At 36.3% G+C, this 26,156-nt stretch overlaps 2 protein-coding genes across 2 annotated transcripts in view; one reads left to right on the forward strand and one right to left on the reverse strand.

The window, feature by feature from the left end:
• Positions 1 to 18,901, forward strand: part of LOC133533055 (putative fatty acyl-CoA reductase CG5065) — a 35,823-nt gene extending 16,922 nt beyond the window's left edge. Inside the window, exons 2-14 of the mRNA XM_061871986.1 lie at positions 4,034 to 4,164; positions 4,960 to 5,050; positions 5,658 to 5,730; positions 6,735 to 6,825; positions 7,216 to 7,361; positions 8,069 to 8,178; positions 8,771 to 8,854; positions 10,025 to 10,133; positions 11,771 to 11,948; positions 13,624 to 13,694; positions 14,251 to 14,358; positions 15,370 to 15,519; positions 17,366 to 18,901. Coding sequence (XP_061727970.1) covers positions 4,034 to 4,164; positions 4,960 to 5,050; positions 5,658 to 5,730; positions 6,735 to 6,825; positions 7,216 to 7,361; positions 8,069 to 8,178; positions 8,771 to 8,854; positions 10,025 to 10,133; positions 11,771 to 11,948; positions 13,624 to 13,694; positions 14,251 to 14,358; positions 15,370 to 15,519; positions 17,366 to 17,480 — 1,457 coding nt within the window. The 3' untranslated portion in view covers positions 17,481 to 18,901. The remainder of the gene's footprint in view (positions 1 to 4,033; positions 4,165 to 4,959; positions 5,051 to 5,657; positions 5,731 to 6,734; positions 6,826 to 7,215; positions 7,362 to 8,068; positions 8,179 to 8,770; positions 8,855 to 10,024; positions 10,134 to 11,770; positions 11,949 to 13,623; positions 13,695 to 14,250; positions 14,359 to 15,369; positions 15,520 to 17,365) is intronic.
• A 508-nt stretch (positions 18,902 to 19,409) lies between these two features.
• Positions 19,410 to 26,156, reverse strand: part of LOC133533052 (scavenger receptor class B member 1-like) — a 68,354-nt gene continuing 61,607 nt past the window's right edge. Inside the window, exons 7-10 of the mRNA XM_061871980.1 lie at positions 25,785 to 25,899; positions 24,253 to 24,403; positions 23,736 to 23,877; positions 19,410 to 22,920 (exon numbers count right to left, since the gene is read on the reverse strand). Coding sequence (XP_061727964.1) covers positions 22,213 to 22,920; positions 23,736 to 23,877; positions 24,253 to 24,403; positions 25,785 to 25,899 — 1,116 coding nt within the window. The 3' untranslated portion in view covers positions 19,410 to 22,212. The remainder of the gene's footprint in view (positions 22,921 to 23,735; positions 23,878 to 24,252; positions 24,404 to 25,784; positions 25,900 to 26,156) is intronic.

A 26,156-nucleotide genomic window follows, 5' to 3' on the forward strand; every position in this document is an offset into this window, starting at 1 on the left:
AAAAAACCGGTCAGGTGCGAGTTCGTTTTACTCGCGCACCGAGGGTTCCGTACAAACTTTGAATTATCTCTCCTTTTGATCAGATGTACCTATACTAAGCATATTTGTGTACAGCGCCATCTATCGGCATCTAACTAATTTGCGCTATGTAATGCACGAATGTTGGTTTTTCGTGGATAATTCTGGACATGTGAAACGATTTCAAAAATTGTTTTTTTATTTGAAAAAAGGCGTCTTTAATATAATCTCATAGCAATTTCCAGTGTAATAAACACACTTATAGTTGGTTAAATTGCAAAATGAATTCGGAAATGTTTGTTGTTAATTTAAAAAAAGTTACCAAGATAGAGGTCTAATTATATTTTTCCTGTAAAATTTCTTCCTCCATAAATCATTTTTGTCCACTAATAAAAAATAATAAAGAAATGTTTTGGAATGGTCAATTTGAGCTCTTTCTAATGATACCCCACTTGACCAACTGGACGCCGTCCTGTTGGTCATCCTAGATATCGTTGGGAGGATAGAGTGGAGGCAGATCTCCGTGAGCTCGGCGGCAGCAAAAGCTGGCGCGGGTCCGCTCTGGACCGAGCAAAGTCGCGTGCTCTTGTGTTGGAGGCCAAGACTCATTTTGGGTCATCGCGCCAGCTAAGTAGTAAGTAGATAAGTAACAACAGTCATCGATTTTATTTTAATTGACGTATTTCCCAGCCTGTGTCGTTCTCGCTTTAATCATTCTTTTGTCTCGCTCCCTCTAATAATGCAATGATGCAATTTTCCCACGACATTAGTTACGTGAATCGAGACCTTATGATTGTTATGCAACTTCAGAATAGTGCAACGCATTCGTTTTTACTGCAGCTGAGCTAAAATAAGATTAGATAAGTAGTATGTAGTATGTGTGTTTGTGTTTAATAGGGAAGAATAACTTTGCGATCCTAACGATATCCACTAAATAAATCTTATCAAATCACGTTGATTTTGATGTCGATCGCTTCAGCATAATATATTCTAAGTTTATAGGTTTTGCTTTTCAAATAAAAAAAAAAGAAAAAGAAAACATAAACTTAGTTTTCAATGTGAAAATAAGATACTAAAAAATCATGGAGAATGGAGAATATTTAGAAGTGGAAAAACATTTTCTCTTTTAGTATTAGTACTCTGAAATTGGGGACCTTATACATCCCCAGATTTAATGTATTTTTAACCATAGAGACTATACATCTCTATTGTATTGTAGTAATTATTTATTTTACGACTATTATAACGTAATGTTTACCCAGGTGTTGGCTGTTGTATTTATAAAAGTTTTTATGTATTTTTCATGTCACTATATGATGTTACTATAAATGTTGTATTGACTCGTAAAAGAGCCCTTGAGCCCTACTTGCAGAATAAATTTTTGAATTTTGAATTTCAGCAATACTTATTCGCTTAGCACCTCTGCATACGAATTCTATACAGGGGGGGGGGGGGGGGGGGCTCACTTTTCTCTGCAACTGTCTGTACAGGGTGGTTCATAAGAAGAGCAAGACCAACCCTACCTAACCCTAACTATCACACCCATTTCCTGTTTTGTGTACGCTAAATGAACTTTTAGCGTATTTTTTTTATTTTTTATGTTTTTATCAAAAAAAGTTGGCACAATATACATTTAAATTTCGCCAAACATAACGGTTATCGGCGAACGTTTACGAACGAACGTTATCGTTTATTTGATGACACTGACAATAATTTATTAAATATTAAAAATGAAAACAAAGTTAAGGATATAATTAATAAATTATCACAATATTAATAAAAATGTACATTATTCTACAATACCTAATATACATTAACTGATATAGCAGCACTTGATTATGAGAAAAAAAATGGCACACTTGATTGAGATACGACGTTTTTAAAAATAACCAGACTACAATGTATGTATGTATTTAAGTATTTATAAATATTTATCTATTATATATATCGTTGTCTAAGTACCCTCAACACAAGCCTTATTGAGCTTACTGTGGGACTTAGTCAATTTGTGTAATAATGTCCTATAATATTTATTTATTTTATTTTATTTTTATTTTAATGCCACGCAAATTTTCTAATTGTAGGGTGACCATGCATGTACTTTAATTTAAAATAAAAATAAATAAGCGTTAATTTCACTAATAATCGTTTGAAACATGAGCGTAAAGTCACAGACACCGCTGTGCTGCCACCATTCTTGGTGTCCGTAAGTCTTTACCACGTAATAAGTCCATGATTTTTTTATATACTGTAACAACGCTAAACACCACACCCGCACACGTATAGCGACATCCAACGACGAGTAGCAAAACTAAAACAGTAACTGAATATCCCGGTAGATGTCGCTAGTAAGCTTAAGGTTAAGATATTTCCTGATTTGGTTAGGTCCGCCAACTAAAAACTGTTTTATTTAGAATCTTGGGGTTGATTACTACTCAGATATAGCTCACTGCTTCCTTTGTGGAACTACGCCTATGCGCTAAAACCAGGCTATATATACGTGCACCCGTTCCAGTTCAACATAGTTTGTAACTGGCTAGGGAACCATGTATTCATTCAACTTAACGGTTGTAATTTAAACTATTGTCTCTCATTGTAATACACCTTTAATGCCTTCGTATCTCATCTCACCCCGCGAGCACCCCTGCGCTACATTACCAAAGCAAAGAAAATTAAGAAGACCAAGAGTGCTCACTCCATACAACGATTTTGCTACCAATAATATTATTATTTTCGTAGTTTACATCTAGCGTCAAGTAGCGGAACTCTCAGTACTGCTACTCGACAATAGATTTCGCGGCAAACAAAAAGTCTAATGCTCAACGATTTTTCGCTAATATTAAAACCAGAGTAACCACAACTCTATTTTCAACTCCAACGCTTACTCTGGTTATAATATTAGCTCAAAATCATTATTATTATTAGCATTAGACTTTTTGTTTGCCGCGATATTTATTGTAGACTACGAAAATAATAGTATTTTTGGTAACAAAACCGTTGTATGGAGTGAGCACTCTTGGTCTACTTAATTCTTTGTATCACGGATGATGCAGAGAATATTAGGATTTTGACGGTAATGATCTAATTGTAGGGTGACCACGCATGTATTTTTATTTTAACATTAAATCAAATGAGCGTTAATTTCACTAATAATCGTTTGAAACATGAGCGTAAAGTCACTGACACCGCTGTGCTGCCACCATTCTTGGTGTCCGTAAGTCTTTACCACGTAATAGGGACCGTGCGCGTTGGAGGGTCTGCCATCTTGTGGCCTGAATCGGAACCATAAACATCCATATTTACACGTCACGTGTTTTCTTATGTATAGTAGGTTCTGCCATATTGTGGGCTAAATCGGAACAATAAACATCAAATTTATGTCTCGCGCCAAAAATCTGACGGCTCGTGTGCTGCCTCCTACAGTTCATGCACGCTCCCTATAAGTCAATGATTTTTTTATATACTGTAACAACGCTAAACACCACACCCGCACACGTATACTACTAGCGACATCCAACGACGAGTAGCAAACCTAAAACAGTAACTGAATATCCCAGTAGATGTCGCTAGTAAGCTTAAGGTTCCATACGATTCTTACATCGCGGTGTTAAGATATTTCCTGATTTGGCTAGGTCCGCAAACTAACAATTGTTAAGGCGTACGATAATTTGGGCTCGAAATGGAACGATGTATTCCAATCCAAAGAGCATTATCGTACAGTCAGCATCAAAAGTAGCGGATGAAACAACGCGGCAAAAGTATCTGATATTCCGGATAACTTTTCCAAATATAGATAAATTTCTAAAGTTCGCGTCCAAAAGCATATCTTTTACAGTCTTAGTTGTTCTATATTAAGGACATCACTTTTTGTTAAGCTGTTACAGAATGGTAGATACTTATGAGACGTTATTTGATCCGCTACTTTTGATGCTGACTGTACATTGAAGCAAAATATCTTCTTATCCCGCGAGCACCCCTGGGCTACAATACTTAGTAAAATACTCTACTGTTCCAGGTTTCATGGGCAAAGTGCTGATAGAGAAGCTGCTATACTCATGTACGGACCTGGACCGTATTTACTTGCTGATGAGGTCCAAAAAAGGCGTCAAATCAGAGGACCGGCTGGCGGCGCTGTACTCCACTGATGTAAGTATTTGTGTTGTCTGTCTGTTTGTTGGTCCATCCGAGGCGACTGATCTCCTGTGATGTGGTTGAAAAAAGGACTCGGAGGATAGGTTGGCTGCGCTCTACCCTCAACTCAACAAATGTAGGAATTTGTGTTAAATTTGTCCGTTTGTCTGTCCGTCTGACTGATCTACTGATGCGGCATTTAATGTTTTTCATGAAAACTTATCTCCTTATTAAAATAATAATAGAATTATCGTATGAAGGTTCGAATCCCTACGTTAAGAGGCTGTCAATACCTAAAGCGCGCACACTGTCTATTTGTATCGGAGTAAATGAGATAGCACTGTCGCATGTTACTGGGCCTGGGCAAGGGAATAATAAGAAAAATATTTAAATAAAAAAAGTGGATTATTAGTGTAATATTTTACTCAACCACGGTTTAGATAAAAATGTTTTGAAATTGTGATTTTAATTGCAGACCCATAAGTCAAAACAATAAAGACATAAAACAGTTTAATTGTGATTTTCACGTGACCAATTTTTGCAATTATTTTCTATCAAGCCGATTTCGTTCAATCGTGTATCGAGTACAACCACGGTCTTTGAAATATAATTAATATGAACATATATTTTTCTTGCTTGACGAAAACAAATAATCTTTCTTAAAAAACTGTTTAAGTAACATCAATTTCAAGGACATTGGGTGTTGACAGCCTCTTAAGCGTGGTCCGACAAGTACTTGCTCGGTTTTTTCGCTGCTACTAAAAAATTACAATATCCAAATGTCCATTCTATCAACGTTTTTTCTTCCAGTACCTGTACGACCGTTTGAAGAGAGAAAGACCAGGCGTGTTTGAGTCTAAGGTCCACGTGATAGCTGGAGACATCCTGGAAAGAGGATTAGGTGAGACACAAATCTATGTATCTTTATTTGTAAGTTAGTCAAATTGATGGTAGGAACATAGGTAAAAGGTAAATAGCATACCGTCGAAATTAAGTGTCAAATTGAACAGGTCACGCTTTTATGAAACTCGGACATCTCTGCAACCGTTCGTTGAAGATTTCTACTAGGGTGTGTTTAGCACGGTGCTATGTTTTCTCGGGTCTTCTGTACGGAGTAGACTCGAGAACGCTGACCAAGAATATGTGTAAACGCTTAGAGGCTTTCGAAATGTGGGTCTACAGAAGAATTCTGAAAATGTCATGGACGGATAGAATAAAAAACGAAAGTATGCTGCAGTTAGTTAATAAAGGGGTCGAGTTTTAAATAGATAAATCCACACCTATATACATAGAAAACACCCATGACTCAAGAACAATTATCTGTGTTCATCATACAAATAAATGCCCTTATCGGGATTTGAACCCGGGATCATCGGTTTTATAGGCAAGGTACCAGTCGGTTAGAGGCCAGACCGGTCGTCAAATTAGTTATCCGCAATATGGCGAGGTTTTGTATTTTCCTAATCGGGCTTTACATATGAATAAAAAAAACATAATTTGTTTTTCAGGACTGTCCGAGGAAGACCGCACTCTCCTAGTCAACCGAGTCAACATCATATTCCACGTAGCAGCCAGTGTTAGGTGAGATTTAACCTGTCGTCTACCAAGCTGTCAAAAAAAGCACTCAAATCTACCCAGCCCGGAGATTACCGGCCAATTAATAGTTTGTTGCCCTTGTCTCCCGCTCACCACCCGCGCGGGCCGCCCCAGATTTGTTACGACGGATTTTTTTGCACCCGAGCAAATACGCAGTCGAAAAGCAGCTTTCTAATAAAACTGCTTTTCGACTGGGGTTATAATGGCCGGAGATCTCCCTACGTAACAAATACATATAAGCACAAAATACTGGACGGAGATCTCCGGCCGGGGTAGATAGATAGGTGCTGTTTTCTCAAAACCTTGATAAATGTATATGGCTTTTTTTTGGCCGGAGTGGAGGACCCGCGCGAAACCACCTTTTCGTACAAACGTAGTCCCCATTTTCCTCTCTGGATAACATTATTGAAAATATTTCGCCACAATTTGATTATTAATTGCCAAGATTAAAGAGCGTTTAAAAATTTGTATGTATGAAATCGGTTTATCGCTCCTAACTTATACAATAATCAAAATCGAAATAAGTCAAATATACGGGAATAGTTATGTTTAATATACATAAAATTATGTAAATATATTTTCCATATGTCAATATCCATAGAGGAGATTTGACGACCGGCTTGGCCTAGTGGGTAGTGAGTAGTGACCCTGCCTACGAAGCTGATGGTCCCGGGTTCAAATCCTGGTAAGGGCATTTATTCGTGTGATGAGCATGGATATTTGTTCCTGAGTCATGGGTGTTTTCTATGTATTTAAGTAATTATAAATATTTATATATTATATACATCGTTGTCTAAGTACCCTCAACACAAGCCTTACTGAGCTTACCGTGGGACTTAGTCAATTTGTGTAATAATGTCCTATAATATTTACTTATTTTTATTTTATTTATTATAGAGGAAAATGGAGACGACGTGTGTATAGAACACAGTGAGCACTTTAAGCTTGTTTAAGGATCTGTGTAAATCTCAGGTGTTCTATTTTTACAGATTTGATGATCCTCTGACATTTGCTTGCAAATTGAACTTGCAAGGGACGAAAGAAATCGTTGATTTGGCGAAAGAAATTACCGATCTAAAGGTTAGTTTTTATAGCCGGCAACGCGCAAGTGACACCAGCAAGCGATTACCGCTTACCATTGAAAAGCGGAACACTGTTCTGGGTGACATTAGCAACTTCTGATGACGTATATTTCCACCATATTTTTTATATTTTCCTAACTGTTTTGTAAAATATATTCCACACTTTGACATTATTTTACAATCATATCAATATAATTTTTCATTTCATTTTTTTTTTCATTCATTTAAATATATTCACAGCATCAAATAATCACTGCAGCAAAAAATGACAAAATTAATAGCAAAGCTTAATAGACTTTTACCCACTTGTAAAAATGCGTCCCTATAATTTTACAAGCTGACAAGCAAATACTAGTCTCTATTAAATATACTTTTAAATATTTTCCAGGCTCTGGTCCACGTCTCTACGTCGTACTCTAACACTAACCGAGACCCCATCGAGGAGGTGATGTACCCTCCTCACGCTGATTGGCGAGATACCCTCAAAGTGTGCGAGAATATAGACGAACATACTCTGAGGATCGTGACGCCTAAGTAAGTATAGATACCACAATCAGGTGGTGGTACCTACAAAAAGGTGGTATCTAGATATAGTCTGGTGGGATAGCTCGAAGTATGGGAGAATATAAACGAACATACACTGAGGATCGTGACACCTAAGTAAGTATGATAGAAACCACAATTAAGTGGTGGTACCTATTTGTAGTCTGGCGAGACAGCTTCAAAGTATGCAAGAATATAGACGAACCTACATTGAGTATTGTGACACCTAAGTATGGTAGAGACCACTTTGAGGAAGTGATGAAACCTTCTCACTTTGATTGGCGGGATAAAATATGCGAGAATATAGACAAACATACACTGAGGATTGTGACACCTAAAGTGAGTATGATAGAGACCACTTTGAGGTGATGATGTACCCTCTCACGTTGATTGGCGGGATAGCCTCAAAGTACATTAAAGATCGCGACTCCCAAGGAAAGATAATAGAGGCCACATTTAGGAGGTGATTCTTTCATTTTGACTGGTGGAAAATCCTCAAAATTTGTGAGGATATAAATGAACATACACTATATATTGTGACTCCAAAATAAGTATGACAGAGAGCACATTCATGATGATTCACATAATACTCCACTCTTGCAATAGAACACAGACTTTACAGAGATGAAGTGTCACAATATTTTTGTGTGATATTTTGGTCTGCCTCTATACTATATCTCTATATTTTGATTCTCCAGGTATCTTGGCGTGCTTCCAAACACCTACGTGTTTACGAAACAATTGGCAGAGCATGTCGTGTACGAGCATAAGGGGCAACTCCCCGCTGTCATCATAAGACCTTCCATTGGTAATTCACTGTCAGATTATCCACCCCTTTCTTATAAACTTCATAGGAAAGAGACGAAAAATCGAAAAAGTTGCCTTTCATTATCCTGTATCTTGCGCCATTTCTTTTAGATATTTCATGCCGTTGCATGAACAACATACTTACTTACTTGCTTTGCTTTCAGGTATCGGGGGATAAATTGCAGTATTATAGAGAATTAGAGTAGTCTCTTTCTGTATTTTTTACCCTAAAGGAATGGCCAAGGAATTTAATTTCAGTACTATTTCGTACCTTGCAACAGTGACATTAGTATGAGGTTTTCATATTTTCCTAGCGATTTCCATATTTATTGTCACTGTAACAAGATAAGAAAAATTAAATTATTTGACTGTACCCGTATATATATTAATCAAGTTATCAGCAAGCTAAGCCAAATCTTCTTAAATATCTTATATCTTTTTAAATTCTTTTGTGTTTTTTTTTTTTTTTGCATTATGAAGTCAACAATTAAATATACGTTGTAACACTCTACCAAACTACATCTAAACTATTTATAGGATTTAATTTATGTATAAGTGTAGCTTTTATATTATTTTCTTTATATTATTTCCAGTAATTTCAAGTGTCTCGGAGCCGATGCCGGGATGGATTGAAAACTTTAATGGACCAGTCGGGATCCTTGTTGCCTGTGGAAAAGGTACCTACCAATCTTAATGTGTACGATTCTCAGTATGTAGGTATGTTGAAATGAACCAGCATTTAATAGATTACTTGGGATCCTTACTACCCGTGACTACTGGCAAAGATATCACTTCTTAATAGACATGTGTAAACCAACCAGCATTTTAAATTGACCTGTCGGAATCCTTATAATTTCATATGTGTTGAAGGTACCACTTCTAGTATAGATACCATTCTTAGTAGGTACGTTAAAATCAATTTGTAAGTAACTATTAAATTGGTTCGATAATTACAAAGTTTTGAATTTAGTTAGTATTTTGTAGGTGAATGATTTATTCGAAACAACGAAACATAAGCGGATAAGTACATAGCAAAATAAATAAATTAAAAACTTACAAATAGAAATAATGCCCTAAAATCTAGTCGCTCGGTAGGGTGCCCGCTGGATGGCAATGTTGTATTGTATTTATTTATTTGCAAAGAATAAGTAGGTACAAGTGTCTTAGGTGGTAAGTGACAATTGGTTGCTTATTCTGCTATTTGTACTAAACAGGTTGTACTAGCATGCAAAAATCTTACTACTACAAATCTGGCTGTATATCTTCAGATAGGAAATCTTTTACACTATAATAGCTTTTATCAGATTATAGCTTCATTAATTTGTTTCTGAATCTATGTACAGGCAGTTCTCTTATAGATTTTGGTAACTTATTGAAGTTTCATGCACATAACGAAACAGTGATTGGAATATAATGCTGTTGATGCGCTAAGCAAAATATTGGCCAGCCTTCTAGTCACCCGAAGCCTTTATTTTACGAAGACGTTATTTTAGTTTACGAAATCTTACATTTTCTACTGTGTAACTCAAAGCACAACTGGATGAGATCTAAAGTGGACTTCGATAGGAATTGCAAAATATGGAAATAAAACAGCAGTGGCGGATCGTTCAAAGAACTCGATTCCCACCGGCTTGTCTAATTTCAGCCCGTTGAGTACTTTCACGATCGGTTCACGGAGAAAAGGAAAGCAAAATTAGCTCCGGGTTCCCTACGAATATTTGTGACGCGCCGCCACTGTAAAACAGTATATACATACTTACCCTTTTTTAAGTCGTAAGCACGCATTTCTAAATAATGCTATCAACAGTATACCAGACAGCCTCTTGAGCATGTACCGTTGTTTCCAGGGATTATGCGAAGTCTATACTCAGATCCATCTCTCACAGCCGATTACATTCCTGTTGATGTCTCCATCAAGAACATCATCGCAGCTGCCTGGGCTAGAGGAACCAAGCCGTAAGTCTGATAAGTTGAAAACTATTATAAGGAAAGCCCCTTTTCAAATTAGAAATTTTTTTGGTGAATATCTCCGTCGTGCTGGTGGCTTCTAAAATTAGTGCGATAAGGACAACTGCAGCTTAAAATCTCAGAAATCAAGGTTTCGTTTAAAACTTAACCAATCGTTACGAAAATTTGGGAACGGAATGAGAAAGAAATTATTGACTGACCGTTTTGTTTTTGCGCTTATTGTTGCCGATTTTTTGGCCGTTTTTAGCGCTGTTTGAATTAATCTAGTTCTTTCAAAAAGAAGAATATCAAAAAAGGAAAACGTACCTACAGACACAGGTACTTGTAATATTGAAATCATACATATATAATAATATAAGCCACACGGACAGACAGACGGTCAGCGGAGTCTTAGTAATAGGGTCCCGTTTTACCCTTTGAGTACGGAACCCTAACAATGACCACTAATCTTGACGACCGGTCTGGCCTAGGCGGTAGTGACCCTGCCTACGAAGCCGATGGTTCCGGGTTCAAATCCTGGTAAGGGCATTTATTCGTGTGATGAGCATGGATATTTGTTCCTGAGTCATGGGTGTTTTCTATGTATTTAAGTATTTATAAATATTTATATATTATATATATATCGTTGTCTAAGTACCCTCAACACAAGTCTTATTGTGCTTACTGTGGGATTTAGTCAATTTGTGTAATAATGTCCTATATTTAAGAAAAAAAAACTTCGAACAGCCTAATAGTAACACAAGTGTGATACTAACTCAAATTGGCTCGCAGGGACTCACTACCATACGTGATACGTTGTCTCGTATAGAGCAGTGTGGGTCAAATTGCTTTTCAATTTTACACTAATTTGTTTTATATTGGTCACTAGTCGTTCTATGAGCCGTATATTATATTAATAATATAATATTGTTGCTTAACAGGTAGCACTATCCCCTACTTTATAAACACCTGTATATTTTACGAAAATAAATACTTTAAATAAAAATTTAAAAAAATGAGCTGTAGATCTAGTCCACATGTGTAACTTAGGTATTTAGGTTTTTAGGTTTTTGACGACCGGTTTGGCTTAGTGGGTAGTGACCCTGCCTACGAAGCTGATGGTCCCGGGTTCAAATCCTGGTAAGGGCATTTATTCGTGTGATGAGCATGGATTTGTTCCTGAGTCATGGGTGTTTTCTATGTATTTAAGTATTTATAAATATTTATATATTATATATATCGTTGTCTAAGTACCCTCAACACAAGCCTTATTGAGCTTACTGTGGGACAGTCAATTTGTGTAATAATGTCCTATAATATTTATTTTATTTATTTATTTATTTAAAAGAAATGTAAATAAATAAATATTATAGGACATTCTTATACAAATTGACTAAGTCCCACGGTAAGCCAAGAAGGCTTGTGTTGTGGGAACTCAGACATCGATATATATAATATACATAAATACATAGAAAACACCCATGACTCAGGAACAAATATCTGAGCTCATCACACAAATAAATGCCCTTACCGGGATTCGAACCCAGGACCATCTGCTTCATAGGCAGGGTCTCACTTCCCACTAGACCAGACCGGTCGTCATAATAATATATTATATATATTTACTTGGGTAATTTGTCTTACAGACTAGAGCCGACAGACGACATCGAGATCTACAACTCCTGCGCAGGAAAGCTCAACAACATTACAATGGGGGAGCTTGTTGAGAACGGCAAGAAAATGGGGGCTGAGATACCCCTCAACGACAGTCTGTGGATGGTGGGCGGGTCTATTACCACCTCCAAAACTATACATTACATCAAGGTTAGTACTATATGTCGGTCTAATTCACTTTGCATGAGTAGTAAAATGAACATCCGAAACTGTATAGTCACAACATAATCTGCAAAGGTCAAAAATATCACAATGGGGGAGCTTATTGAGACCGGCAAGAGAATGGCGGCGGAGCGACAGTCTGTGGATTGTGGCGGGTCTATTGCAACGTCCAAAACTATACATTATATCAAGTTTAGTAAGTTTATGATGGTCTAACTTAATATTACATGAGGGATTACCTCAAAGTCCAAAATCCTGTATAGTTTTAATATGTAACACAATCTGGAAATCAACAACAATGCAACGGGGGAGCTGGTTGAGACCGGCAAGAGAATGGGGGTGGAGGTACCCGTCAATGACCGTCTTGGGTTCAACATCTGTAACATCTAATACAATCCGGAAACCCCAACAGCTGGATGAGACTGGCTAGAGAAAAAGCGGAGTTCTCAATGATATTGTGTAGATTGGGGGGATGGGGTCTATTATCACGGCCAAGATTATTAGTACGTATGCTAGTTTGGGATGCAACGTGTGTACACACTGGCCCCGTCACACCGAACGTCTGTGAGGGCATCGGCGGCGGCGGCAGAGAACATCAAGGTAGTGAAATACAGCGGTTTCGGCGCCGAGTATAATTTCATTTCATTCGGCGTCGAGACCCTTGCTCCAAGGGCCCTGGCACTCTGAGTCTTTTCAAAGACCTGTCGAAGAGACTCAAGAGACGCCACAGGAGACCGAAGAGCTGGCAGCTTCCTTGCTCAGCGTAATATTAGTTTAACAATCCAGCGAGGAAATGCTGCCAGCGTTTTCGGTACTATGCCTTTTTTTAGATTTATTTCAGATTTAGTTTTTTTTTTTTTTTTTAATGATAATGTTATTCGATATATTTAATTATATGTAGGTTTAATTTAGAAGGCGTGAAGTGGAGCAGAATAGGGCAGAGTGGCGCTCTCTTGTCAGAGGCCAAGATCCTGATTAGGTCACTGAGCCAGTGAAGTAGTAGTAGGTTTAATTTCACCCCTTGACCGTGGAGGTATCCACACTAATAGGTATATTAGCGCAATTATCTGTTAGTTTAAATATTAATTTTATTTGTGTATTATGATTTATGTTCTTTTTGTGCTAATAAATTCTTCTTATCGTATCCTACCTAATGATAGCCCGTAGAACTAATATTATAACCAGAGTAACCGGAACTCTATTTTCAACTCCTACGCTTACTCTGGTTATAATATTAGCTGAAAATCGTTGAGCATTAGACTTTTTGTTTGCCGCGATATCTATTGTCGAGTAGCAGTACTGAGAGTTCCGCTACTCGATGCTAGATGTCGACTGCGAAAAGCATTTTGGTAACAAAACTGATGTATGGAGTGAGCACTCTATTACTTCTCCTATCTTATCTTCTCTATGATTGGGACCGTGCGCGTTGGACGGTCTGCCATCTTGTGGCCTGAATCAGAAATATAAATTGTACATTGACACTTCACGCCAAAGAAAAGTTACCCTCTACTGTTCACGTACAGTTTCTTGTGCATTGTAGATTCTGCTATCTTGGGGGCTACATTGGAAACTTAAACTTGTTTACACTTCTCACCAATAGAGGGCTCCTGTGTCACTGCAATTCATACTCATACCCTATTTATGTTTAATCTTTTCTTTTTAGGTTTTATTTTTGCATCTTTTACCGGCTGTATTCATCGATCTCGTTTTGTGGATACTGGGAAAGAAGCCAATGTAAGTATAACCAGTACCTTGGAGGATTTAACTACTGGAGACGCTTTGTCTATAATTTTCTGTATAAAACAGTCGGCCGAAATTTGCGGGGGAGGAGCACGTCAGATAAACGTCAGTCCATACAATACATATGGCCAGTGGCCGAGGTTTTCCACAGAGGGGTAAGCTCTTAAAGGCGACTCCAGATGTTAAATTCTTCAAGACAAATACCTACCCTAAAGCAGGGATCTCCAATTAGTTTCTTCAGGGGTCCGGTTTAAAATAAAATGATCATCTTTCAATTTATAATTTTATGTTTACGACCAGTTTGGCCTAGTGGGTAGTGACCCTGCCTATGAAGCCGATGGTCCCGGGTTCAAATCCTGGTAAGGGCATTTATTCGTGTGATGAGCATGGATATTTGTTCCTGAGTCATGTGTGTTTTTATGTATTTAAGTATTTATAAATATTTATATCGTTGTCTAAGTACCCTCAACACAAGCCTTATTGAGCTTACTGTGGGACTTAGTCAGTTTGTGTAATAATGTCTTATAATATTTATTTATTTATATCGCAGGTTAATAAAAATACAAAGGAGAATCTATATCGCAAATCTCGCTCTCCGCTACTATGTCACCAAGCAGTGGACCTTCACCAACCAGAACTTTGTGAAGCTTAGATCCAGGTAATGAATAGAATCAGGTGTTACTTTGCTTATCCGCGAAAAGATAATGTGCTAGTCAATCAGGACTAACCCGTTATACTTACTTGCGTATTTTAACATGCAATGCTGGAGATTTTGATGGTCCGTCAGACCATGCGACAACTGTAAAGTTCTTTGAAAAATTGTCAAATCTTTTCACGGATAAGCAAAGTAATATTTTTTGTTTTAATTATAGTGAACATGATCGGTTGAGTCGATTTTGAGTTTTGCAACATGTCTTCCCTTCTTAATAAAAGTGCTGCAAAGATACTCCCTTTTGCTCGTTATGCCCAGAACGTCACCTAAGAGCCTCCGTTCAAGGCAGCCTATTGTAACAAGCGGATATCTACGGAACTCAACACAGAAAGGCTCAAAGTCAAAGTCAAAATATTCTTTATTCAAATAGGCCTAGCAACAAGCACTTTTAAATCGTCAAATTTTACAAATATCATCTTAATCTAAATATCAGAGCAATTTATTGATGCAATTATTATTGTTCTAAAAAAACATTGAACTATTATAGATATGGTAAACTTAATAATAAGAATTTCACAAAAGGATCGTCAAACATCAAAATTGTATAAAAATACTAGTCTAGAACCTTTCTAGAATAAAATCTAAATGCCCAAAAATACGGTATATATATATACATTGAATTATCAATTTCATCATTAATAACATAACAATAAATAATTCATTCTTTACAATCACACTTAATCCCACGGTGTTTCATCATTCATGTAGTCTTGTGTGCTATAAAAGGCTTTAGAGATAAGCTTACGTTTTACATAATTTTTAAATGTACTAACAGACAATTCAGTTATAATATTAGGAAGTTTATTGTAAAATAGTATTAGTAGTATTATAATATTAGGAAGTTTATTGTAAGCCTATTGTATCAAGCGGATATCTACGGAACCCAACACAGCAAGGCTCGACATGCTCTTGGTCCCTTTTTTCGTATATTTTAGTTTAAACTGTATTTTGTTTCAGGATAAAGAAAGAGGACCAGGAAGAGTTCTACTACGATGTTGAAAACGTGGATAAATTCGATTACTTCATGCAGTGCATCATCGGTGGCCGCAGATACTTGCTGAAGGAAAAAGACGAAGATTTGCCCATGGCCAGGGCGCACTACAAAAGGTAACCATGCCATTTATGTAATATAAAAAAAAAGATAAAAAGTGTTTATTGCCGCAACTACCAAAGATACAAAATAAAAATAACATAGAACGTGAGATAAAACAAAATACACTTAATTGCACAAAATAAATTATCCAAAAAATCACAAAAAATTTACTACAGTTCTTACCTATGTGGTTTTTTGGTATAGGCAATGGGTACCTGTCTCAGCTTTATTGCTAGATATATACCCAGCGCTGATTTTCAGACGGGTCCCTTTTTTTGACAGGACAGCATTTTTATAATCATCGATAGGACATTCAGTCGCAACTTGGAACACAAGACTTTGGTACAGACTACTTATCTGAAACTTGACACTTTCTTTTATGGACCCTGGACCCACCATCTTACCTTTCTAACGTTATTTTGCCAGTTGTGCGACGGCTAATTTAGGGAGCTTGATTGCTTAGCTAACGGGCCAATCGTTAACACTTAGATCACACTTCCATATTAGCGCGACAGTGATAGTTGCGTTTAATTCGCTCTCTTCTTCTTCTTCCTCGCGTTATCCCGGTATTTGTCACGGCTCATGGGAGCCTGGGGTCCGCTTGACAACTAACCCCAAGATTTGGTTTAGGCACTAGTTTTTACGAAAGCGACTGCCATCTGACGTCCAACCCAGAGGGTAATCTAGGCCTTGTTGGGATTAGGCCGGTTTCCTCACGATGTTTTCCTTTCAACAATTTCAACCTTCTAAATGGAGTTTTGTTCTCATTTTAAAACTACGTGTTGAATTGTAATGAAACTTTGCACATATAATTACATGAGGTATATCTAGGGCTGAAATTAGTTAATATTGCTCCAGCTTATAAAACGAACGAAATAGAGCAAAAACAAGTTTTGTATGAAAATCATAAATTCCCTGTATTTATTTAACTGTCAGATTATTGGCGACATAAACTATAAATGGCTACTTGACTGTTTTTTGTAAAAAATGTCAAACGATATTGTTTTTCCTGAGGATCAAATGTCTATATGTTACTGTTAATGTGTATAGTGTCAAACTGTATGTTACTTTTTCTTTGTCTCTTGTCAATTTTCTTTCTCTCTTGTTATTTGTTTGTCACAAAGCATGTAAGTTGTGGTTGAATAAAGATTTTATCTATCTATCTATCTATCTATCTATCTATCTATATAGGACTCATGGCATTTAAGCAACACAAAGGTCAGAAATGAGAGTTAAAGTCTGACGCTCGCAGTCGACGATTGAAACGCCTCTAACAAAATGATAAGGTGATGTGACGTCACATTACATAAGTCTGTCCTAAATGTATGGAAGATCAAGGAAATTGCCATTTTGACCCTGAAATATTGCGTTTATGTGTATAGTTGTCGTACAAATTATTTTTCAATAAAATGTAAGGAATCGAATGGTACCATTATCTTTTCTATTTTTGAAAGACAAAAAAAATATTTTTTTGAGACTTCGGAGTCTTGTATTTCTTTATATTCTCAATATAATTTTTTAAATTCCACTTTTTTATAATGGATGGCTCATTTTCTATCTAGTTAACTAAATTTTGTTATAATATTCAACATGTGTTAATTAAGTACCCAATTACAGCGGTGGCAGCGTGGTTCCATTTTTATCACTTGTCACTATGGCCATCACTTTCGCGCTTACATACTTGATAGAACGTGACAGGCATGGTGACAAATGATAAAGAGCCGACCATCTTAGCCTACCTAGATATACCTTATCCTATTGTAAGTACAAAGTTTTAGAGCAATCTAGCTAGTCGTGTTAAATTGAGAGCGTAACTGCTTTTGTATGGAGATCCTTAAATAAGTAACATTGTTTTTTCAGGGTATACTGGCTGGACAAATTCGTGAACTGCGTTTTCTACGGATTCTTATTCTGGAAGATTGCCAATTCGAGTTATCTCCAGGAGTTCATTCTTGGCTTTAGGGAACTGTTCTAATGTTTCGAGTTAATTCATTGACATATCTAAGGACGGGCCTTACGGGCAATAAGAATGGGGCCAGTACAGCGGTGTCACGCACACGAATTCAAGGCAATCGGGCAGTCTAACTCCACAACGCGATTCGTTGATGAGTTCGCATCACGCGCCCGATTGGTAGCAACTAGTTGCGTTGGACTGCACGAGTGGCTCGATTCGTGAGTGACACCGTTGAGCTAGCACCATTCTTAGTGCCCGTAAGGCCCGTCCTAGATATGAGTCAATTCTTTTTTTGTTAATATAGTTAGTCACAATATATAGTTCGTGTCATCCACGATGACGCGCAGATTTGTCAAATCTAACCTGTATTAACATGACAATACGGGTCAAGGCGCGCGTCTTCTAGAATGACACGATCTATATTTATTATGTAAATAAGTTTCTAACTTTCTATCACATAGTCTGAATCGATTAAAGTATATTGTGGAATAAAATGTCACAATACTACAAAGAAAACAAGTTATTTCTGTTTCTGTTTAATTTTCTTTTTATCACACTTGCTCGTAAACGGTGTTTTGTATGACAGCATACTGATATGTTATGAGCTGCATGGTCATGGGCATATTTTTTTTTAAATTTAATGATATAAAAAAAATATTACAAAATTAAATTAAAAAAAAAAGTATTACGCCCGTGGCATAATGATGCCCATGGGTATATTGGGCATAATGTTTTTTACAAGTAGGTATAAAATGAGTTTTACTTTTAAAATACGGACTTTTTTTTTTTCGTTATGCTTATTTAATTTGATTAATGTAATAGCCGCTTAAAATATTTTTACACAAATATCAATAGTGGCTGAAGGCCGGATAGCTTTGTGCGCTCGATGCCTAACCTGTCAAAAAATTACAATATGGCGGACGAAATGCGGACGAATGTTTTAAATGCCAAAGTATTTACGAATTATTTCGCTTAAAATTTAGTTGTTTCTGCAAGTGTGATGAAAAACATTGTGTGGAACTCGGGGGGGAATATATAGCAAACTCGGGCCTCTAATTTATCACCCTCGTTTATCTCAGTTACCCCTCGTTGCACAATATTCAGTCATAATTTTTAGTTTGGAAAAGTGTATAAAATATAGCATAGATAAATGTATAAAAATAAAGCTTGTATATGTAGCTTTACTACCTAGAGTCGGACCAAACTTACTTTTCATGGCATTTGTAATGACAAAGTGTGGTCACGTCGTAATTACCTATACCTATATTTTTTATAAATAACCTCGTTTAACTTAAAAATAACCAAATGATGAATGTTCCCAAATACCAAAGCGTAAAATTACCATAATTATGTGATCAAAATCACTAATATATAATATATAATAAATAAATATGTACATTTTTTTTGATACAAAAATAAACGATGAGATGAAGTAAAAGAGAGTTGTGTTTATTTGCATATATTTTTAATAATTTAATTACCTACCTAGGTGTTGCAGGCGTCCATAGGCTACGGTGACTGCTTACCATCAGGCGGGCCGTATGCTTGTTTGCCACCGTCGTGGTATAAAAAAAAAAGGTTCCCTTTCAACTTTGCAAGCGTAGTTATTTACCCAATTTTCACCCATTAGGGGTTGAATTTCCAAAAAAATCCTTTCTTAAGAGCTTCACCTCTTTGATATTTGAAGAACATAATTTTGGCTGTCAGTCGTCTGTCAGTGTCGGAAGTGTCCTACATTTTGGCTATCTGACCTTGACATTTTCTACGAAAGAGTCACTGAAAGAGTCAGTTTTTTTTTGCGATTTCGGGGTTGGTCCCATAGTAAAAGTTGTTCAGTATAACCTATATATTCACCCCGTGAATTATTGCAGGTGACTAAATACCCTGTACTTGATTTTATAATAATGTTAAAACAACTAAATTATTACTGGATATCAATAAAAAAAGTAAAATATTAAATTCCATTTATTTTTTTCATATTACTCTGTAAACATTACCAAATACCAATTTTACAGAATAATTACTAACATAGGCATTTCTGTACAGTACAGTAAAATACTTAATTTAATTATTATTCAGTACTAAAACATATTTAGGTATCACAATGAGTAGCTTTTATTGGCTCGCCTTATTGGAAGTCTTTCTATCTGCATTTATCGAATTAAAATCGGCTTGAGCCGTTCACGTTTCACATTTCAAACTTTATAACACAGTGTTTTTTTTAAACTCCGTTAACTGTAGGATATGGCTATACTCTGTATCTTTAGGTATTTAAATAAAAGTAAACAAAATCTACCCTCAAATGGCTCCTTAACTCAGTTGAGAGTAGATGAAAACATTACATAATGTAGGTTAAAGTCAGGTCGTTCAGTGACAGATCCAGGCGGTTTTGTATTTGGTTGGTTAACGAATAAATGTAACTGCTTAAAAATTTACAAATGGTTTGTTTCCTTTTATTTAAATACCTAAAGATACAGAGTATAAGTACAAGTACATTTATAAGTTTTTTTTTCGCTAAAGTAATTTAATAGCGTTGTTGTAACATGGAAATTAAAATCCACCAAACAATTTAAAACCAACAAATATGACATTTTGAATATAGATCGTCCCAGATAGTACTTGTGTTAAGTAGCAAAAGTAAAAAACTCATACAAAACACTATTCAAATTGTAAAAAAGGCTCAAAGTCAAGTGTATACGTTCGTACACTCGTCAGATAAAAATAAATCATTGTTTATCTCCAAAATGGAGTTAATACCGGCTTCTTTGAGAAATTTACTTAATTTAAGCTCTGGAATGCATCCTAAAACTTCTAAAAAAGACCGTATATAGGAAAAACTTAGTTACAGTTACTCTAGCACGAAGTTACAAAAAAAAAACTACATTGACATTGATAATGTTCCTTCATGAAAAACAAATTGGGTAGAATTTATCAATCTTCTTAAAGTAAATAATGCATCTGCAATTGAATTATTACGTCTTATTACAAATGTTCAAATATGGAATGTGTCTACACGAACACTTCACTGTTACATACAAAATGGACTTAAGTTATTTTATTAATACATTACCGGCCTATGCAAAGTAGCATCTCTGCCGAAGCGAAACAAATAATATTATTATCGTTCTTATGAGCAAAGAAATTTGTATGATCGGCTTAAGCCGATTAAGGCTTCGAAAAATGCTGTGTACACTAACTAAAACTACTATATACAATACAATCACCTTAAAATGTATTTAACACACTTTACATTTAATCGATTAAAATACTATAAAATGGTTAAGCTATTGGGATTAATTGAAAAATAGATGTTAAAGTGTAATGCGGGCTGTACTCACTCGTCGAGACATCTCGAGACAGGCCGAGAACGAGTGAGTACTGACTGCTCCCTTATGCTTGCTCTTCCTCGTGTCGCGTTTCTCCAACTGGATCGGAGAGCGGTGCTGAGACTCTCTGCGAGAGGCTCTCGACGAGTGTGTACAGCCGGAATAAAATATAGAGGTGACCGATTATTTAAAATTATCTACCCAATTTTTTTTAAATATTTATTTAAGAGTCATAAGCGACGAAAGAGCCGAACGAAAGACCTAAGGTCGCTTGTAGACGTTCGGCGTTTTCACCGGACATTCGTCCGCGTTCGGCGATGAAGTCTTGTTTTCTTGGTTGTAGCTGTCGGTAGCCACATACGAAACTGGACGTAGTCGCGTAACACAGTCCGTTGTCCGGCGAAAATACCGGACGTCTACAACCTATCTAAGTCTTCCCTTATAGATGGTATTTTCCACAAGTAAGCTTATATACCATTTTATACCGTGGTAAAGTTAACATAACGAAAACAATTCGACGACCGGTCTGGCCTCGTGGGTAGTGACCCTGCCTATGAAGCCGATGGTCCCGGGTTCAAATCCTGGTAAGGGCATTTATTCGTGTGATGAGCATGGATATTTGTTCCTAAGTCATGGGTGTTTTCTATGTATTCATCAATATTTATATATTATATATATCGTTGTCTAAGTACCCTCAACACAAGCCTTATTGAGCTTACTGTGGGACTTAATCAATTTGTGTAATAATGTCCTATAATATTTATTTATTTATTTAATTACATTTTCTAAATGTCACTGGCATACAATCGATTAAAGTAAAAGTTAGTACCTATATTTATTCAATATTGAGCAGGCTAGGAGTCTACTCGTGTCTTACAAGTAAAAATAAAATTATAATCTAATTAATAATACTTGTTTTATTTACAAAATATACAAATCAGTACTTTCGTACAATCTCATATAATAAATTGAGCAATGTCATCAGTCGTGTAATTTCCAATTTGTTTAATGTCATCTACATACTATATTAATTAAGTATGGCAAGATACCCTTTTTATAGTTTTTTTAATGCTTTCATATCACAGTCCATAAATGACAGACCAAAATTTTGATTCCTATAAAACATTTAGAAAAAATCTCTGATCATTATAAGCTGCCTAAATAAATAATAAAATGTTAAAATTATTGATTTTGGTCTACCACATCATCTATGTAACATTTTTTCTACAAAACTCAGCTCTGAATCAATCTTAAATACCATTTCTATTGGTCACACATGAGGCTCTTTTTAGAGTTCCATACCCGAAGGGAGACAATTGGAATCATTTTACAAAATAACTTAAAAGCTATAGCTTTTAGTTGCATTTCATCGATATATCCCAGATATTTTATCAACGTCATTGACCAAATATCTATTCATTAGATAACTAATCAGAAATCTGTAACATAACTTCATCATTCCTTGCATCTAGATCTTTAAACTGTGACCCTCTCCTTAAATGGAATGTGTTAACTGGCTCATCAAACTCACTACCATCATCTAGAACTTCTAAATACCTACAATCATCTTCACTATCAGATTGTCTCACTGCTTCATAGTTACCAGTCTTTTCATCTCCAGAAGATTCACTTTTAAAACCATCATTAGTTAACGAATCATCTTTGTTTATAAGTGAATTCTTTCTATTATCAAAGACTTTTTGCACATGAATTATGTCAGTGACTCTATCTTTGACGCTGCCAACAGAATCATATACTTTATCACCTAATCTATGGCTAAGTTCTTTTAATCTGTCACTGTGTGTTTTGAAGAATGATGGCCGTCTTTCTTCATCAAATTGTGGATCTGAATTATCAGATTCTGTATCATTAAGAGCGATTTCACAAGGAGCGTATATGTTATGATGTTTCTTAGCTCTGTCTTTTTGGTTTGTTGCTATGATGTAGTTTTTCTGCTTCTTCTTTCCGTCGAAGGTCTTGAACATGATCTTAAAGGCGAGCCGGTAGATGGACAGGAGGATGAGGAGGGAGCCTGTTAAGAAGAGAATGTACAGTGCTGCTTGTTCTACTAGTGGGAGAACGTTTAGATACATCTTGAATCGGTCTTCTAAGGACTTCGGGAGAGAGTACATTCTCTGAAAAGAATAAGAAAATGTAAATATTAGAAAACCTAATTACCATTTGCTAGTGCAGAGCTATGGTGAGAAAGTATCTTATTAATTATTTGTATTGTTATGAAATTTTAAGTTTGAGTTAAAAATTTTACTTGTCACACAAAGAAATTGTTCTTAAAGAAATTGATGATTAGTTTTGATACAATATGTTATTTCTGTATTAATTGATCCAAAGTTGTGAAATTTTCAAAATAAAACATGTCGCCTATAAAAAAAATGTACCTATAATTGAAACAATGACGACAAATTGATCAAGCATAGCTGCTGTACCGTGTGAATGCAATGATTTGGAGTTTTTGATGATCTGTAACATCTGCAGTACTGTATATGGAAGTTACACCTTATTGAATTCACAGGGTACTCGTACAGCTCTTAAAATCATTTAGTAAGATGCATAAACCTGGAGTCAACATTTGAATATTTTAAGTGTACAATTATTTGATATATGTAAAACAGGAAAATGAAGATGTCTACATTGATGATACTTACAATATCGAATGCATGGGCAAGTATATATTAGAGAAGCGGTCAGCATTGGTGATTTTGCTGTCTCCGAGCGCCATATGGATTTATATGTGAAGACCTTTTAGCACAATTTTCTTATTTTATAAAATGATAATGATGACACTAGTATTGATGATACTCACAATATCAAACCAGAGCATTGGCAGGTTTACATAAGCGAAACGGTCAGCATTGGTGATTTTGCTGTCTCCGATCGCTAGATTGATTTAGATGTTAATGATAATGATGATATTAGTATTGGTGATACTTACAATATCAAACCAGAGCATGGGTAGGTAAACATTGGCGAAGCGGTCAACATTGGTGATTTTGCTGATGTCTCCGAGCGCCATGTTGATTTGGATCTTGGCACTGACGTCCAGAGGAAGACCGGATTCGGGCTGGATCCAGAATCTGTTGATAAAAAATTAAATAAATAAATTAAATAAACTACTAAGGTCAATGTGCCGAATAACATCTATAAAGAAAGACCGTCTACAAGGTCTTTCGTCGCTTTTGGGGTCATTCTACAGAAATCGCATTCCCCTGGAAAATTCCCAATGGTCATACTTATGTCATAATTATTGTATGGACTGACGTTGATCTGACATGGCTATTTGTACGCTACGTACAAATAGCCATACATTTGACGTGCTCCTCCCCCGCAAAAATCGGCAGACTATTTTGTACAGATAATTACAGTCAAGGCTATCAAAATCGCTGCAAACATAACTTGGTCTAACATGATAAAGTTATTTAAAGAAAACGATGACATAAATTCCCCCTTACCTCGTCTCATGCAGCTCCTTATTCGGACTGAGTCCCTCCACCTTGTTGAAGAGCACGTCATCCCCCTTATAGAAGTGGGGGTAGGACAGCGCGATGGGGAACCCATAGTAGCATTCTGTCACGTCGATTAGGCCTTCCGGGAGACAGTTGCCTGGGGAAGGTAAGAGCTGGTTATATTTTGTACAATTTGAGCAGGTCGATAAATTGTTAAGAAATTCAAAAGTGGGCTGTATATCCTGTCTAAAGCATATAGGGAACGTGCATAAACTATAGGGGGCAGCACGGGAGATGTCAGATTTTTGGCGAGAGGTGTAAATATCAAGTTTATGCTTCCAATGTAACCCACAAGATGGCAGAAGCTACTATGCACAAGAAAACGTACGAGAACGGTAGATGGCGGCATTTGCTTTGGCGTTAAGTGTCAATGTACATGTTTATGTTTCCGATTCAAGCCATTGTTATTTAAGAATAATAGCAAGCGCAATTTTATGACCTTGAATGTCTTTTAATTTTATATTAAATATCTTGTTGTACAAATGAGGGGCCTGTAACCAGCAGTGAAAAGTACGAACTATGAAGTCTAGACTTAAATCGACCGGGATATGGACCGGGTATGATTATTTAAGTCTAGTGAAACTAACCGTGAATCATTCAAAACTGTAATCAAGTGATAAAATGAATGCGAATTGGGTGTTTGATATGATATTAGTCCCGGGACTGCTTTATTTTCTAAAAAAACGTAGAGTGCCCTAATTTTTCTGGTTAACCCGTTACCACATATGCAACCAGATTATATAGTAGCAGTTATAACATTCAACTCTATTGACAGATCTTAAAGTTCAAATTTAAACAAAATATTTTACAGTACATATGGGGCTACTTTATAGCACTAGTGCGAGAAGTAGCATATTACGTTACTGTGTCGAACATTTAAAGGGCCATATGTACTGTAAAACGTTGTACGATGCATGTGCGAATAGGTAATTCGCAACTCGTGTCGATTTAAAACACTCCCTTCGGTCGTGTTTTAATTTATCGCCACTCGTTTCGAATTTCCTATTTTTCGCACTTGTATCGTAATGTACTATTATGACATGCGTTAAGGGGTTAAGTTGTTCAAAAATAAAAAAAGGGGGCAACTGTTTTGGTAAGTGAATTTTTCCTTTCTCTTCCGTTTTTCGTGATGCTAAACTACTTACCAGAGAACGTCCATGACAAATATCGTTTTACATTTACAATAAAGCAGTGGATCTAAATATATGGGGCTGTATGTTTTTAGTTTACCATGGACGGGTTTTTTATTCGTATGGCCAAAATACAATCGTTCACATGAAATAAAGGTAACAGGTGCATTTTTTATAACATTAAGCCCAATTGCTAGATCCATTGGGCGGCATTGTTGTCTAGGGTGAACAAGACAAGTCCACCTGGTTGCTGGTGACGTCATTTCACGTAAGTTTTTGTGCTAATGGTAAAACGTTACGGTACAATGGGCGTTCAGCAGAGCGCAGTTTCGGGAAAGATTAACTTACCATTCCTGCAGAAGCACTTGTTCTCTGGTATATGCTTGCCGTTGTCGAACAGATGTTCAGGGAACGTGTACATGTAGCCTTTGAGACCACTCTTGACTCCTTCTTGCACTGGGACCTTGGATTAAAGAAGGAAAAAGAATTGTTATTCAAAAGAGACGTTTATTTGACGTGTCTATGACATTATATAAGTTGCTGAGTGGTGTTTTTTTGGGTTTAGTAGTTTCTGTCTTTGTATCTATATATTATTTTATAATATTGTATAATATTAATCGTAGTTTAATACCCACAACAAACCTTATTGAGCTTTATGTGCGAATACCTGATTTGTGTAAGATTGTTTGTAATATTTCAGTATAAAATTTAGATTCACCG

The sequence above is a fragment of the Cydia pomonella genome, chromosome 28 (genome assembly GCF_033807575.1).
Source record: "Cydia pomonella isolate Wapato2018A chromosome 28, ilCydPomo1, whole genome shotgun sequence".
Taxonomy (NCBI): Eukaryota; Metazoa; Arthropoda; class Insecta; order Lepidoptera; family Tortricidae; genus Cydia; species Cydia pomonella.